The 17,917-nt window shown below is 29.4% G+C and overlaps 1 protein-coding gene across 3 annotated transcripts in view; it reads right to left on the bottom strand.

Moving 5' to 3' along the window:
* Positions 1-8,536: 8,536 nt before the first annotated feature.
* rdgC (retinal degeneration C) overlaps positions 8,537-17,917 on the bottom strand; it is a 968,675-nt gene continuing 959,294 nt past the window's right edge. For all 3 annotated transcript variants that reach the window (XM_075358271.1, XM_075358272.1, XM_075358270.1), the window contains one exon: positions 8,537-12,674. In XM_075358271.1, the coding sequence (XP_075214386.1) occupies positions 12,457-12,674 (218 nt within the window). In that variant the 3' untranslated portion in view covers positions 8,537-12,456. The remainder of the gene's footprint in view (positions 12,675-17,917) is intronic.

The following is a 17,917-nucleotide window of genomic DNA, read 5'->3' as shown; positions in this document are numbered from 1 at the left end:
TCGCGCTACGGAGGCCGGCATAAGAACACGGGTTGGCGCAGTAAATGTGCACTTTAATAAAGTCTTCATAATACAAAGTATATAATTATTAAAATCAGCCTAGGGGAAATCCAGGCTTATCCAACGATAAGCCTGGATTTCCCCTAAATAAATAGCTGTTACATAAACTGTATGTTATAACAGTTAGACGTCCGTCGTGTACCATATTACTTAGTCGATGACTATTACCTAATACTTAAGTAAATATCTGTACTGAGTTAAATTTATGTAGAGGAAAATTCAACTATATCTTGAAAAAATTAATCAGTTATGTTCCACATAATTTTGAATACGGAAATCCCATCGACGTCACAAAAAATATGGATGAATTGATTATGTATACTGACGTTTTTAAATTTCCTATTAAATTTAACGTTATTTTTCTACTTTCTATATTTAATATGTTACGACAATATTTTTAAGATATCTATAATCGTCTTTGTTTCATCTCTGCTTAAAATACAATGGCTCAAATCCGTGCACAGGATTTTCCTTTGCAGGTATTAATTTCCTATATATATATATATATATGTGTGTGTGTGTGTGTGGGCGCGCGCGTGTGTGAAAGAGTATTATCAAATAGATTTTATTTATATATTTTTTTATAAATAAAATAGGAGAGTAGTGAAATTTTCGGAAGAATTTTATAAATAGATGAACTAAGCATTTCCTATATTAAAGTATTTGGATTTAGTTACGAGAGAGAGAGAGAGAGAGAGAGAGAGAGAGTGAGAGAGAGAGAGAGAGAGAACGAGAGAGAGAGAATGAAAGGTAGGATCAAAGCAATCAATCAAGTGTGAATGATGACGAAAAATAGAGTTATTAAGATTTAATTTAATTGGAAATAAAGCAATCAGTATAAATTTTTGTTTATTACAGTTAGAGGAAAATTAATCATTATCTTTACAAATAACTTATAGACAAGGTGAATTTAATTATTTTATATATAAATAAAAGATTAAACAATACCTTCCGTTATAGCTATTTTTAATTTTTATGTAAACGTACTTTCTGGCAACGATTATATCTTCATTGATGAACTCTATTCAAAATTCAGTAATAATTACAAAAAATAAAATCTATAATTTCGTGTTATGTTGTATTGTACGTGGTTGCTAGGACGGGTGCTATTAAAAAAAAAAAAAAACCTAAATAAATAATTCATTTTATTACGTAATACAATACTTTATTTTAAATTTTTATGTAATTATATTTACACAGATATACATAAAATAATATAACCTATTATTATATTAATACTAAGTTTAAAACATATAACAAGAAAACAACTTCTAATGTCTTTTTTATTTAATCTTTCTTTTTTATTATTTTATTCTTTTGGAAAATACCTGAAATAACATATTAATTAAAAAAAAAAAAAAACAGTATCTAAAAATGAAAATAAACAGCAAACAAGAACTAAATGGAAGAACTACTTTTTTTAATGAGTAAATAAAAGAAAAAGAAACCAAAATTCTTTTCTATATTATTATTTTCGGTATAATGATTTAAAATTATTTTCCTCGTTTATTACTTCTAAGTAAAACAGAAAATTTTTTTTAATTTTAAATTTTAAATATAAACTTAAACTATAGTAAACTGTTATTAATGACCATATTTTTTATTCAAATAAAAAAAAAAAGAAAAATGATTTAATGCTTATTGAATTTTAAATAACATATAAATATTATTAATATCTTTTATAACAATAATTAAATTTTAAGATTATTTATATTTTTAAAGAAGTATAACTTTATATATATATATATATATATATATATATATTAAATTCACATGTAAGCGTATATGTAAAATTCTTATACATTTAATAAATTTAAATATTAATTATCATTATGGTAACACTTATTTAAATAAATATTTTATTAGATTAAAATATCATAATATTTAAGTTATACAACACAAATATAGTATTTTTTAAATCAGTAATAATAATGTCACTGATTGATTACCTTTTTCTCCAATTGATTAATAATCCTTTCTTTGTTATGATTTTCTTTTTTCTTCTAAAAATACAATCTTTTATTATTACAATATTTTCAGTTTTAATTAATCGTAAAAATCTTAGGTTTTACTAATTATGACATAATAAATAAGAAAAAAGAATGTTAAACGAATCAAAAATAAAATAACACATTATATACGAATGTTATTTACCATTATACTTGTACAAGTAATGTAAAGAAATAAAAAGATTTCCGATTGGTTAATATTGGTAACCAACATTAACTCATTCATTTTGTCTTATTATATTCTATGGAGATTGTTAATTATTTTACCTTTTCTATTAAGATATAATTTGTAAAAAATTTAGCTTCTTTTTATTTTTATTTCTACTCTCATGTAAACAGTTTGACAACATGAAATGTTTTTTATTGGCTTATAAAAAAGTAGGGAATATGTAAGATCATACAAAAGGAGTGCAGTAATTCACATTCTTGGACAAAGCTAATCAAATTTATGGCATACACAGACAGCTATTAGCTTTAACAACGTGCTTATAGTCAACTGCTGTGTGTAAATGGGAATTACTCAATTGCCGCATCTAAATGATTTTAATTAGTTTGCATACAAATAAAACTAAGAATAAAAAGAAGATATTTATATATATTTCAATTAACAAAAATAGAGGCAGTTCCTTGCTGTAATTTTATTCAACGTTGAAGATTCTACACTTGCTTTGTAATCGTATTTTCAGCTTCTACTATTTACCAATCCCATATGTACATTTGCCCATATGATGTGGGGTATATTTCCCCATATCCCATTATTTATATTTTCGTGTATCATTTGCTGCAAACAGAAGTAAATTGAAGAACTGTGGGCAGATATAGTAGAAAAATCGTTTAAAATAATTTATAGGCACAAAAAGGGAAGGCATAAGGGATTAATAGCAGGAAATAGATGACCATTTAAGAAGAACAGGGTTACATGTATATTATATGAATAAAAATTCTACAGGTTTAAGATTAGTAATATTTTACAAATTATACTATATATTTATCGTTAAAGAAAATTTTTGTCTTTAAAACTATATTCTTTCCTATGTTACTGTTGAAAATTAACGTTTTGATTTAAAGAAAACCTGTAAGAATAACGAAAGATTATTGAAAAAGAACCTTCTTTTCCTAATAGTGCAATTTCTACTATTCATAATTTTTTAAAACATTGTCAAAGAAGAAAAAATATTATGCAAGTGTATTTTTTAAAATCAGAATTTTTTCATACATTGTAAAATTAAAAAGATTTTATACAACAATTTGTTCTAATATCATGACAGTTTAAAATAAAACTACTTCGGCTTCTCAATTAATAACACTAACTTACTAAAATTTATTTAACTAAGCAAACTAAAAACTGAGGAATTATAAGAATAGCTTTCAAAAATTATAATATTTTCCCGCCGTTAAATCAGTAGTTAATTATAGGCCCTGATTATTAATTATTTATCATTATTAGTTAATCCGTTATTTTGTATTCTTAATTATTTTACTTAAAATATATACTTTGTGTATATTTAATTTCAGGTATGTTTATATATTTTGGTTTTTCTGGACGAAAAACGCTTCGGCGTTATCAACAACCGGACACGACAAATTTGTTGTAATAAAGAAACAGATATCACATTTTAAGTTTTAATATAACTTCCAACTCTTATACAGAAACTAGCATGAACAGCCGATACACACTAAAGGTGTGTTTATTACACGCCATTTTACTTACATTAGTATTTTTGGCGATAATATATAGATATATTGGTTTTTATTCGATTTTAATTACGCCTGTTATTTATTTTATTGATCATATTAATCCTTTTTTGTTTTTTATTGTAAAAATGTTTTATTTAATTAAAAACATCGTATATCACAATGTTTTGTTATGTATATGGAATAACTGCTGTATTTGATGTTCTATGTTTTGATTTGTTTCAATATAGCGATCGAAAATTACGACACTATAATGACTGGAGCGTGTTTAGCTCGTTCAAGTGTGGAGCAGCGTGTTAAATTGCCTTTTGTTGGTACAACACTAGGATATTGTGTGGAAAAATTTTATCAGTTAGAATTTTTTTATTTAGTGAGAGATTCAAACTTCTTCCTAACATAAATATAAATAGTTTATGCAACAATACGTCACAGGAAAGACATTCCTATGATTTATTATTAAACTATACCGAAATGTATAAATAACTAAAGTATCAACAATATTATTAGCATGAAAAATAAATAATTAAGAGTTTTTCAGAGAATTGTGACGTACATATACAAAATTTAAAAAAAGGAGTGTCATTATAAATGTTATTTTAATATCAGGCCGAATTATTCTTTTATATCATTTTTTATTACAATTCGCAGCATAAATAAAAGAAAGTTTAATATTTAAGAATCATATTCATCTTTATTGCCATAAAAATTAGACAAATAATAAAGAAAAATGTAAATTTTTAGTACGATTAACAACAATAAAAAAAAATCAAAGGATGGAAGACAAAACATTATATCATTGTTACTGCTTACAAATTGATGATTCTATAACACCTGGAAAGTAATAGAAAGAAGATCCCAAAAGTTGAAACTTTTGAAGTAAGATAAATACTAACATCCTAAGCCACATTTAATAAATCATTTCCTGTAGATCACTGAAGATAAGTCTTCCATTAAAGTTCCTTATCACTTAAATTCTGCTCGTTATAATAAACACATGAAAGAAAATAAAAGAAACTATTTAGAAGTTAGATTGTAAAAATAATACTGTGGAGCGTGTGGTGCTGATTAAAATCTTTCCTATGAAAATATATTTTATCCATTTTTTTTTACAATTTCTTATACTGGTAAAGTATTCAGCAAAATTAATATATTACCTCCCAGGGCGTTTTATTATTTAAGTTACAGAATTTGTTATGAATTTTTTTATTATGATTTTGAAGAGTGAAGAAGAGAAAATTGACTTAACCTTTTCCCATCACAATGCTCCACGCTTCTTAGCGCTCCGCAAAAATATATTGGTATCTGATTACCTCCCTTCATAGTTTTATGCTACCCTCTTGTGAAAAAAATTTCAAAAAATTACAGTATATTAACGAGATTTAACAGATTCTGACAAAAAAAAAACCCTTACGATTGGATATTTTTTTATGCCTGTAACAACAAAAAAATTGAAACCGTACAAAAATTACGATAATTTAATTGCAGATTTTTTTTTGCGCATTTCTACCGCGTTTTTTATTAGCAAAATTTTTATTTTTTTTATTTGTGTTTATGAAACATAGTTTGCTGATTTAAAAAAAAATACTTTCAAGAAAATCGGTTGAAAGTTGGGCAAAATATGATGAAAAACTCGTGTCATAAATCACAGATTAATTAGCATATCAGTTTCGAGAAATTGTTATAGTTATTTATTTTTTCTTAGCGTTACATATAACGTTAAATTTATTTTAAAAATTATAAGACTTCCTAAGAGCATTTATTACATGAAAAATTTTTTTTTATAACAGAGTATTGCTGTTACACGCCGAGGGGGGGGGGACAATAGTGTTCATGAAACGCATAATAATTACCCCAGTAATTACAAGCTATTCGTACAAACAACAGGTATTTTTTATGTTACTATATACGCAATATATATTATATTATATATATATATATATATATATATATATATATATAATATATAAATAATAAATTACGAGCGCGCACTAGTTTTTACACCAACACATAAAAAAATCGCTATATAGGAGATTCCCCAAAAAAACAAAAGAATGAAATAGATGACAAATAATAAATAACCTAAACAAATAAAATGAAGAGTAATAAATTTATAAATAAAAAGTACTTACCCCTAGTTGGTGATATTTTGGCGTGTGTGATACACGAGAAAGCATCCGTCTATACAGAGTGGTACCTCACAAGCCACACACCTCCAGACTGATCTTACGCGAATGCCGTTTGCCGAGCACACAACGCATTGTCTAAGACTGTTTGTTCCCTCACGTTTAGGAAAATGTCTTGCTTCACAGCTTTCAAGACGTAACAATTCACGATTTCTTACATAAGATCCTCGTGCAGAAAATCCCGTAGGAGATGATGAAACAAGCCCTTTCAAAACCTCATTTCGAAACCATCTGTAGGATTGGTTTTTCTCCATCTTATTGACTGACTTGTAAGCCGTATAAGCATTGACAAGGAGCATATCAAAAATGTGGAAAAAAAGTTTTTTCGTCCATTTTGTCATGCGCCTATGTAAGTAATAGCTTGAAGACAGACGATCAGATAGATCAACAGCCCCCATGTAATTATTGTAGTCTACAATCATTACAGGTCTCACGACATTTTCTGTACCGCGAATTGTTACACTGTATTTACCCTCTTCAGCAGGCCCATGAATAGAAGACAGAAGTGTTACCATTCGCTTGTCATTGAATAGAATACAAGATATTCCATCCAGTGTCGTACGACAGGCTAACCGGTGTCTGGTCAAACCTAATTGTTTACGTCTGTTTCGTGTGAATTCAGCTGGCATTCCAGCACGATTGGATCGAGCTGTTCCACAAGCTAGAATTCCCACATCTTTCAGTCGTCGATATAATTGCAGGGATGAAAAAAAATTGTCCATATACAAATGATATCCACAATTTTCATAACCTGCAATTAGATTGATAACTGTACGTTCAGTAATCGTTTCGTTTACATTTAGTTCCTCTCGTTGTCTCCCGAGATATACACTCATATCAAATGTGTACCCAGAATTATCGCAAAGTCTGTAAACCTTTATCCCAAAGCGCTTTCGTTTACTAGGTATATACTGCCGAAACAAGACTCTACCCTTGTAGGCGCATAAAACCTCATCAACTACGATTTGTTGTCGTGGATTACAGAGTTCACGAGATTTCTGACGTGCAATTTCAAATATTTCGCGTACTCTCCAGAGACGGTCATAGTTACCAGTTTGCATTTCTGATTCTATTGGTGGATCCTGGTTAGTGAAGTGTAAATACTTCAAAATATGAAGAAAGACAGTTCTCGGTAATGTATTCCCAAACCAAGCGATATGGGAAACCTCGTCAGTTGACCAGTATTCTTGTAAAGTGTGTCTTACAGTATGACCCATTTCCAGGATGATTGCAAAGAAACGTTTCATCTGGTCAAGACTAACGTCACCTTGAATTCTGTCCTTAGGTAATGGTCTATCAGGTTTACGGCTTTGAAAATACAGATTAGTTTCTGATGTTAATTTTTCAAGGATAGCCCCAAAAAACAACATAAATACGGCAAACGGCGTCTGCCCATGAATACGGGGATCAGGAATATATTCAGGCACATTCTGTAAATTCCTACGACGCTTCTTAGGCCGACCTCTCTTATGAGGAGCGGATTTAGCCAAAAGGTCGGTATTCTTTACAAATGCACCTGGTTCCGGACCCGTAAAAGGCAAACTGTTTAGTGTGTCATATTTACACCTATCAGTACAAACTAACCAGGGATTTCCAAGAACCGGCAGACGACCTTCCAACTCGTAACCTTTGTCATCTGTAACAGTTTCGTCATTTTGGGCCCGGTCAGTTGGATTTTCTTGTAACTCCGCCGTGTCAAGTTCCTCATCTTGGAGAGGAAAATCAACAGCTGGTTGCATTTCAACATCCAACTGCACTGGAGAGCGATAATGGATTTCATGAAATATATTACCGTTTCCTTCAGCATGTGGATGTAGAACTGAACCGGCTACATTTATTTTTTGTTCCGTATCAGTATCACTAATCGAATGACCTGGATCATCATCGTCGCTACTAAAATTCAGGAGATGCGGTTCCGAAAAATCGATACTCCTAATTTCAGTATTTTTGATGTCGTCCAAGCCCTCAAGGTCGTCACTGTCATTTTCGTCATAATCTGAAAGTCCTTCGTCAAGAGCAAACCTAATCTGTTCGTCATTCATTGTCTCGATAAAAAAAAAATTACGGCAAATAAAAAAAAAATCACAAATTTAAAAAAAACGCCTAATATGTGAAAAAAATCGCACTGAATAAAAAAAAAACCAATGTAATTTTGAAAAAAAATAATGAAATAATATATTACCAACGGAACGCCAGTTTGCAATAGTAAGTTACTTACTGCAATTCACTCGTACTCACTCACACAAAAGTAACATATGTTAGTATAAATGAAAGAGATAAAGAAAACTACGTTTTATAAAAATCCCCACCACTTAAAAGGCTATTCAGATTGACAAAAAACCATTTTTACTGTATACTGTTATTCATTACGAATCGGTATGCGTTTGATTGATGCCGATATCTTTTGTCAGAAAAGATTTATTAGGCCTCAAATAAAAGTGACACATTTATGACCACAAATTTCTTTTTATTTTGTGTGTGCTGTATAACATAATTTATTATGTGTTTCAATACATCGTTATTTTGCTAATATAATAAGCTATTTTTGTAAATAATAAATAAATCCGTAACCCTCATAGCAATTATAATACACTAGTCACACACACACACACAAGCACATTTCTGAGAAAAAAATGGTCATATTCTTTCTTATCCAAATAAAACATTTTACTTCGTATAACCATAGTTCAAATTGTATAATAAAACTGATTCCTTTGTGAATATAAAAAAAAATAACCGACTTAGATCCCACATAAAATGATTTTGTAACAGCGTTTTCAAACTGTCACCGCACAGAGCCATTTTACTGGCTTCCTGATCTGAAAAGGTTAAATTAGTCTATTAAATTCCAAATACTTGAAATAATTAATGTGATTCTCTTTACCTACAAATGTATGCATCTTGATTGACCAACATAACACAACTGTTTTTTTTTTTTTTTGTGAAGTTTAATTCGAAAATTCTTGAAGGTCTTTTATTAATAAATTTGTTCTGATGGTTTTTCTTATTTTATTTTTTCTTCTTAAAAATATTTTACGCTGTAGTTTTTTTGATTCTGTATGTAAACATATGTATAAGTAAACGTATTTTTGGCTTTAAATATGCTTAGTTTTATTTTCATATACTTAGTGCAATAATATATGTGTTGGTGAGTATTTTATATAATACTCATATCCCATGTTTTTTACCGTATTATCTATTAGTAAATGACTTTTATTTTACTTTATTTATTTTTTCATAAAACTTCTTGTGATAATAATCACAATAAGTATTTAAATGACACTTGTCTCGCTATTAGAAAAAATATAGACAGTAAATCAGTAGATAATGAAAGAAAACTGTTTTTAATCAAGGTTGTTTTATGATAAATTCAAACTTTATAAATGAAAAACGTGGTGCTATGTATTATGATGAACTTTGGTAGCGTTCTTTTTTATCTCAACTTTCATCGTTATCTTTCAGTTACAACTGGATGCAATTTTTTTTTTTTCATAAGTAAACAAAAGATTATATTTTTACATTCGTTTTGTTTTAATGAATGCGCTAACCTTTTTTCTTATTTTTCATATTTATGCAAGATAAAAAATAAAACATCTATTTTAAAATTATTTTTGATAATTATCTCTAAGAAAAAAATGCATGCTGTCATCAAAACATCAGTTGTGTAAGCTGTGTAGCTATGGGAATAAAAGTAAAATATTTACGGATACATTTTTTTAATTAATATTCTATTAATTATTTATTTTTTAAATTCATGTTTAATTAATAAATAATTTTTTGCAATAAAAATTTTCTATTTTACTGACATAATCACTTTATCCTTTATTTTATACGTCTTTAGAATGTGAATGTTAAAAAAACATTAATTGCTACCGTATGTCAAGTTAAAAATGAGTTCTGTGTTGGTATGTTTTTCCAAACATGTTAATGTATATTTATTGCCTTATCATAAATAAAAATGAACATATAAATAAGAGTGTAGTTAAAAATAATAATTAAAGTTTAATTAATGAATATCACTGCTTTAATGTAGCATAAATTTAAGTTTAAAGATTGTATATATATATATATATTATTGTTAAGATTATAAACATGCTGAGTATATTTAATTTTGAAGTAGTTTTTTCTTTATATTATTTGCAGCAGCCATATGCATCCTTGCTGATGAGTTTGAAGTTTAATAATTTGCGTAATAGTAAACAGTTAAAAATCAAGGGTCATCATATTAATTTGTTTCCCAGTCACTCGTCTTTTAACTTATTTTACTTAATTATATTACTGCAAATTAACCTTATTTATATACTAAAGCTAAACTGTATAACGTATTTCTTTATTACTACTTTTTAAACTAATTTAATAACGTCTTTGTAAAACATGAAAAAATATTTTAAAAATTTACCACATTAACTCACTGCTACATAAAGCAATGTTTGGTAATATTTGAAGTAACCAGTAAGACTAAACTTAGCCTTTAGAATTTTAATCCTACAACCTGAATAGTAAGTATACATATAGAAAATTGTACTATCTTCTCAATTCTTTGTATAATAGTATTAAAAAATGGTGGCCTCACCGGTTCCTTAGCATAAACGATCACTAAAACTACGCAAGATGATTAAAAACAAGAAGGTTTTACCTGCGTATTATGTTTTGATAAATTAAATGAAAGTCATAATTTAGTAAGAAATAAGCTCATCTGAAAGGGAAAAAGTAAAAAAGTTGTTTGTGAGAAGAGAAAATCTTGGAGCTTTCTCCCATGTCTCTTAAAGGAATTAGCTGTAAAAGACCGACTGAATAAAACACTTTAAAAATGACACCGGTTTATTTTTAAAATTTGTTTTCCTGCTACACAGCGTCAGAGTACAATTCTGAGAAACGTATTTCAATTCCGTATAAAGCTTGTGATAATTTTCAACGTTTTTCCCTGTATGTGAAACCAGTTCTTTCCAGTTCCTGTTTAGTTTAATAAGCATAAGATTGAACATCGTACTAAAATATTTGTTGGTAGGGACAGCATAGTGGTATAATGGATAGCCTGCTTTCAATTCAAGTTATCTTACCTCAAATCATAAGCTATTACTGCGAGTAGTACTGTATCAAGAGTTTACTTATATAAGAATAATAGCTATCTTTTCCACTAGAAAACTACTTACTATCCTTCTGTAAACATATTATTATAATCCTGTTTTGATTGTTCTTACCAAATTTGAGTTGTTTTTTTTTCGGAGAACAAAAGATTTTTTAAATAAAAATTAAATTTAATAATCTATTTCTAGCCATAAAGAACATTTACAAATATCAATTTATGTACGACGTAATAATGGTTGCTTTACATTATATACCTAATATCTCATTTAGCTTATTAAAAAGAAAATATTTGATTAAAAAAAAATAAATAATAAATAACTAATCCTGATTTAAATAAATATTATTTAAAATTGCCTGTGAATGAAAATTCATTGTCCAAAAAGTGCCGTGGCTGAACGACCAATATGACAATAACTGTTATTAAAAAAAATGGAACCAACATCAAGAACAAATAATGTAATGCACGTTTATAGAATTATAAGATTCCCACTCTCCCTACCAATGCTGTAAATTGTATTATATAATGTATTTTGGGGTCTGAAAAGTTTAAGAGAGATATCTCGATATTTGATGATTTTATTAACAATGCTACATATCTTTTGCAGAAACTCACATTACCTGCTCTGCAGATGACCACGTAACATTATCTATCGTGACGTATACATATGGAATATTAAAATTCTCACTGTCCCCACCTATCTAACGGGAGGCGAAACATTCTTTTTGTCAATTATCAGACCGATTTTTTATGTCTAAAAATATTTTCAACATCAAGGTACCACTGAAAAAAGCAGCTGAATCGATTACAACAAGATCTATTATGCGGGAACAAACATAAAAAAAAGATATACGGGTCGAATACATAACCTCCTTTTTTGAGGTCGGTTAAAAATTACTTATTAGGCAGTTAATATGGAATAATTTTTGAAATATTTTTTTTAAGTTTTCACAGGAGTACAAAATTCAAGAATAAAAAAGGAATAGAGAAAAAATGTTGTATGTTAGTTTTCTTTTCAGTAATAAAATGAAATTGGTTAGGTTAAAAGAAAGTTTATTAAGGAATAAAATAAGGAAATCTTTAGATCTTTTTGTCTTTATTGTGAAGTCAAAAGCTTCAGTCTGATCGGTAAGGATATAAAGTGAATGATATAAATTTATATATAATATATTATTTATAATAATTTTACCACCCTTCGAAATTATTAGAAAATTTTTGAGTTGATTTATTAAGGGTTTTCTTTTTTTTGGATTTTAATCAGAAAGTATATGATATATTTTATTAATATATAATTATAAGATAAATTATAATATATATTAGCGTAAATATTTTGAAAAAGTAAATGTTCATAGACAATACGTATACCCCCAGTATTTTTAGTTTGAATGCTTCGATGTTGATAATTGATAATTTTATTTATTAATTAATCTTCTTCTGAATCGATTCCATCCATTGAATCTCTTTCGTTACATCTTTCCATATCTACGAGACGGAAAGATTCTAAAAATTCATTGAGATCAACAAGCCCGTCTTTGTTAATATCCATACTTTTACATATGTCTAAAGCTTGTTCAGCCGGATGTTCTAGATGCTCACCGAGTAGACTACAAGCTTCTTGAAATTCTTCCAAAGAAATATATCCTGAAAAAAAACAACATAAAATATATTAAATCAAATTATTATAGAAAATTGACTTAGTTTTTGTTTCCATAATGACAAAAATCCGACAATCTCCGTGGCGGATTTTTAGCGTTTCTACCTTCTGGGGAATGAATCCTGACCAGGCATAGCTTTTTCATACGCTAAAAAATTTCCACTTCATACTCTCATGCAAATGCTTCAAACCTTGCGTGGTAAAACAGCCAGTATTTACGTTGAAATAGGTATTGCCTGTTATGCACCATCTTTATCTCTTCTCCCGCTCTCATAAATATTGTAAATAGTTTTCCAAAAATAAAACCAAAATAAAATGATTTTAAATTTTACTAAGGAGTTACATTCTCCTGCTCGCTACGCTTGCTAACTCTTCTAATTTTAATGTTAAAATTGCCACCGCAGCTGCTCAGGTATATTTTTAGCAATTATTCCACAGAGATAGGGTAAGTGTTACCCCTCTAGAGGAAACACCCAAAAGGAAAAAAAAAAAGAAATTATTTTAAATTTTGTCTAGTTTTTAAAAAAATTGTATCTACTTTTAGTAACCAAGATTGTGTTAAAAACTGTGGACCACATAAACCACATAATATATATATATATATATATATATATATATTTTTTTTATTTTCTAATTCACTTCAATCAACAATAAGGTAATGGATTGCAAATATGACTCTTTTAATGTGCACATTTACAAAATGTACATATGATCTAGTGGCAGATTAAATGGGAGGAGTTAAAAACAGAATAAAGAACACTATATATGCTATAATGTCAGAACATAGGATTGTTCAAGGAAATCCGTATATGCTACGAAAGTGGAAGTTAACGTTATAAGAAAATCTGGCACTCACTTCAATTGTACGTTTAACGTTGGAGCAGTAATAATTTCCTCTATATATTTATAATACATCTCTACATGTACAGAGTGAACAACATAAAACCGAACCCATAATGAAACCGCTACCCATTACTATTTATGAAAAACTCTCATACAACTAGCGCGGCTAGTGGATGTATATGTTACTATTGATTGTTGCTGCTGTTTTGTAGCAGTGCAATATTGTGAATGCAGTTGTGTTTGTGTAAACCCATCGGGTTGGTCTAGTGGTTAACGCGTCTTCCCAAATCAGCTGATTTGGAAAGTCGAGAGTTAGCGCGTTCAAGTCCTAGTAAAGCCAGTTATTTTTACACGGATTTGAATACTAGATCGTGGATACCGGTGTTCTTTAGTGGTTGGGTTTCAATTAACCACACATCTCAGGAACGGTCGAACTGAGAATGTACAAGACTACACTTCATTTACACTCATACATATCATCCCCATTCATCCTCTGAAGAATTATCTAAACGGTAGTTACCGGAGGCTACAGGAAAAAGAGAGAGTTGTATTTGTGTAAACCACCGGGTTGGTCTAGTGGTAAACGCGTCTTTCCAAATCAGCTGATTTGGAAGTCGAGAGTTCCAGCGTTCAAGTCCTAGTAAAGCCAGCTATTTTTACACGGACTTGAATACTGGATCGTGGATACCGGTGTTCTTTGGTGGTTGGGTTTCAATTAACCACACATCTCTCAGGTATGGTCGAACTGAGAATGTACAAGACTACACTTCATTTACACTCATACATATCATCCTCATTCATCCTCTGAAGTATTATCTAAACGGTAGTTACCGGAGGCTAAATAGGAAAAAGAAAAAAAAAAGAAAAATGAAGTTGTGTTTGTGTAAAATGCCTTATACAATCCAGGAGAGGAAAGCTACAGTTGAGGCCTATATTTGTTCTGGATCGTTTGAAGAATCACGTCAAGTATTCGTAGAAAAATTTCCGAGTGCCTGTATCCCAGTGAAGAGTAACGTACACGATTTAGTTAAAAAATGGCGTACAGCAGTTTCGGTTTCAAATGCAAAACGATATTAGCAACCTTCCGTTACGATTCCACAGGCCATTGCCGATACTGAAAGGAGAATTACTGCCAGTGCAAAAAAATCACTACGCAAGTTATCCAAACAATCTGGTGTTAAATACACATCTTGTAAAATTCTTCATAAATTAAAACTTAGACTATATCGCGTTACAACTGTGCAACAACTGAAGGAGACAGAAAAACCGAAACGACCTGATTATTACAACTGGCTTCTCGAAAATATTATTGGTGGTCAGATAGAGTTATCTGCTTGCGATATTTTCTTTGGGGATACTTAAAGGAGAGAGTTTATGCATCTAATCCCGATAATATTAATGAACTGAAATTGAACATTCAACGAGAAATCAACGCAATTGACAACAACGTTTTGCGTCTGACGACTCTCAATATGATCAGTCGAGCACAAAAGTGCATCGATGCCCAGGGCGGTCATTTTGAAAATCTTTTGTAACAATAAGTAAATAAATGCAACTTTTAAATTACGTTTTATAGTTTTCTTATTTAATTTATCCGTATCATTCGTAGAATTTCATTATAATATAACCTACCAATTCTGCAGCGGCTACGTTATGGGTTCAATTTTATATTACTCTGTATAAAGGTGGTCTACAGAAAGTAATTATTAATGCTCCCACCATTATGGATAAAGATTTCCCTATCTACAATTGCTGCTCCACCACCTGGAGGAGACGAGGTACTCCTTTCGGTAGAATGTTTTGACTAATTTCGTTCCGCCCATTTTGCCTAATTACTATCCGCCCTTTTCTTTATCCTTGATCCTTTTTTGCCTAATTATTTTCTCTGGGATTTTGCTAGACATTCGCGGAAACCGCGTTAAGTATATGAGGATCTTTTTGAGTTATTGTTTCAATGGTATTTGTGTGGTTTGATATATTTATTTAGACTGAATCTTATTGTAGATGTTCTATCCATCTAATTGAAAAAAAAAAAAACATTATTGGTATAAGGTGCTTATTGGGTAAAAGTGGGGTTTATTAGTCTTTCTAAAAAGTGAATAAACAACAATAAATATGAGTTAAAAGAAATATGAAAAAAAATAAAATCATCTTAACTACTCTAGACTGAAAAAAAAAAATATTTTAACACTCCTAATTACTTTTTTCATTTATTTTTTGAAGTCGACGTAAAATTAAATCCTCTATTAACAATTAATTATCATCAGTTTTTAATTTTTTGCAACGTAAAAATATGTAAAAATTAAAATAAAAACAATTGAATGATTTAAATAAATTAACAATTAATATAATCCACCTTACCAGCACGTGGATGTGTTCTCTAGATCTTTCGGCTTACTTGGAAGCCATCATCAGGAGTTAGAATTAATACATTTAAAGTCAAAAGTTTAAAAAATCATAGGTAAAATTTAAAAAAAGTCATAACTGTCCGGTCCTATTAGTATACCCAAAGGAAACTATTAATGTATTAATTGTAGTCCTGATGATGGTTTCCAAGTAAGCCGAAATATCTAGAGAACATATCAACGTGTTGGTAAGGTGGATTGTATTAATTGTTAATTTATTTATTTAACATATCAGCGGTATCATGTTTGAGAAATTAAATGAAAGATTATTATTTTTATTACTTTATCTTTCAAATGAATTACTATTTAACTTATCGTCGCAGTTCATATTTTTTTCATTTAAAAATACGGATAGTCCTACAAAAACGTGCTCGTATAAAAGAAACCTTTGGATAGAAACGAAAAGCCAAGAAAGCTGCATCTAGATAACATTAACAAAAGAGCAGAAAAACCATTTACCACCACTAAGTCATTATTAAAAAAAAAACAAAAAAAAAACATTAAAGCTTTGTAGAAATAATTAATCTACATTTACCTGCTAATTTAAAAGATTTTAACTTGAATATCAATAAAACTATGTTTCACAACGCATCAACATTTAATATTAAGCAATAAAGACGATAAAAATAGTTTATTGTTTTTTATTCTTTGCTGTCTTCCTATTGGTTAATATTAATTGCTAAACAATGAAGACATTGATCCACAATCAACCCCAGTCGAACCGCAATAGACACACACAATAGACACAGTAGATCTACACATCTCGGAACCCTAAACATAGATCTATGAAATCCGACCTACACTCGTAAAATTCAATATAAATTATGGATGAGAGAAATTCAGCGTTCTTACTGTACATCTAAATAACTTCTTGATTTTTTTTCATTAAAACAATCAAGAGAGTGAATACAGTATGTGATCAACAACTTCACCCAGAGGAAATAACTGACAGGGGCACCCATCTCAGCCATTATCCTTCAGAAATCGTATGTAATCTTTTATTCTCTTATTATTTTGAATAAAAACGTTATATTCAGATGTATATTGAAAGATATTCTCAATTAAAAAAAAAACGCTCAAATCATTTGGATTAGTATTTAAATGATGATTTTTATTTTATAAATTTAGGTTTGAGATGTATTTTTTTCATCAAGTATAAAATATTCTGTTTTTAATAATGAATTATTTTGATGAACCGTCTTATTTTTTAAGTAATGGGAAATTTATTAGTATAACGTAATAAAAATATTAAATATTGTTACATATTTAACTTTGTATTAAGCATAACATGTATAATAACTGGTCTTCGCTTTTGGGTATTAAATGAAAAAAAAAAACAAAAAAAACGGCTCAAATATTTTTTTGTAAATCGATTTAAATAAACGATGTAAAATTATTTTACCTCCTGAGATTGTAAAGCCACCTAAGAATAAGAGGAGGCTTTCTAGATAAATTATTATTATTTTTTTTTTTTAACTGAATTTTTTTACGGGCATCGACTGCTAAGGTCATTAGCCCTCGTCACATTCTTTGAAAGAAATTATTATCTCCATCAGGATCGTCATATGTAAGGGTGTAAAGTGCCCTTACAATTTATTTAAAAACACAAACTTCACAATAAACATTAAAACATGAAAGACAAGGACAATCACAAACACTTACGGGGTGTAAAGGGCCCCAATATTAAAATTTGAGATAGGTTCTCAAAAGACCATGAACTTAAAATTAAAATTAAACTAATCAATACCATATCTTTCTTTCTTCTACGAAGTCTCATTTATAGTTTGCTTAAGCACCCTCGGGGCGACCAGAACCGCCGTTGAGCAGTATATCAGTCGTGCCAGGGTGCCGTGGCAGTTGAATCCTTCTTATATCAGGCCATAGGCATGCACGGCGTACACCCATAGCCTCGCGCCCTCAATCCACCCTTGAGGGTCCCCCATGCCATCATCGGACACACCCCGACTCACTGCTCTTGAATG

This window comes from Lycorma delicatula, chromosome 2 (genome assembly GCF_047948215.1).
Source record: "Lycorma delicatula isolate Av1 chromosome 2, ASM4794821v1, whole genome shotgun sequence".
NCBI lineage: Eukaryota > Metazoa > Arthropoda > Insecta > Hemiptera > Fulgoridae > Lycorma > Lycorma delicatula.
Note: the sequence above shows the minus strand (reverse complement) of the source record. Positions and strands in the feature narration are given on the sequence as shown.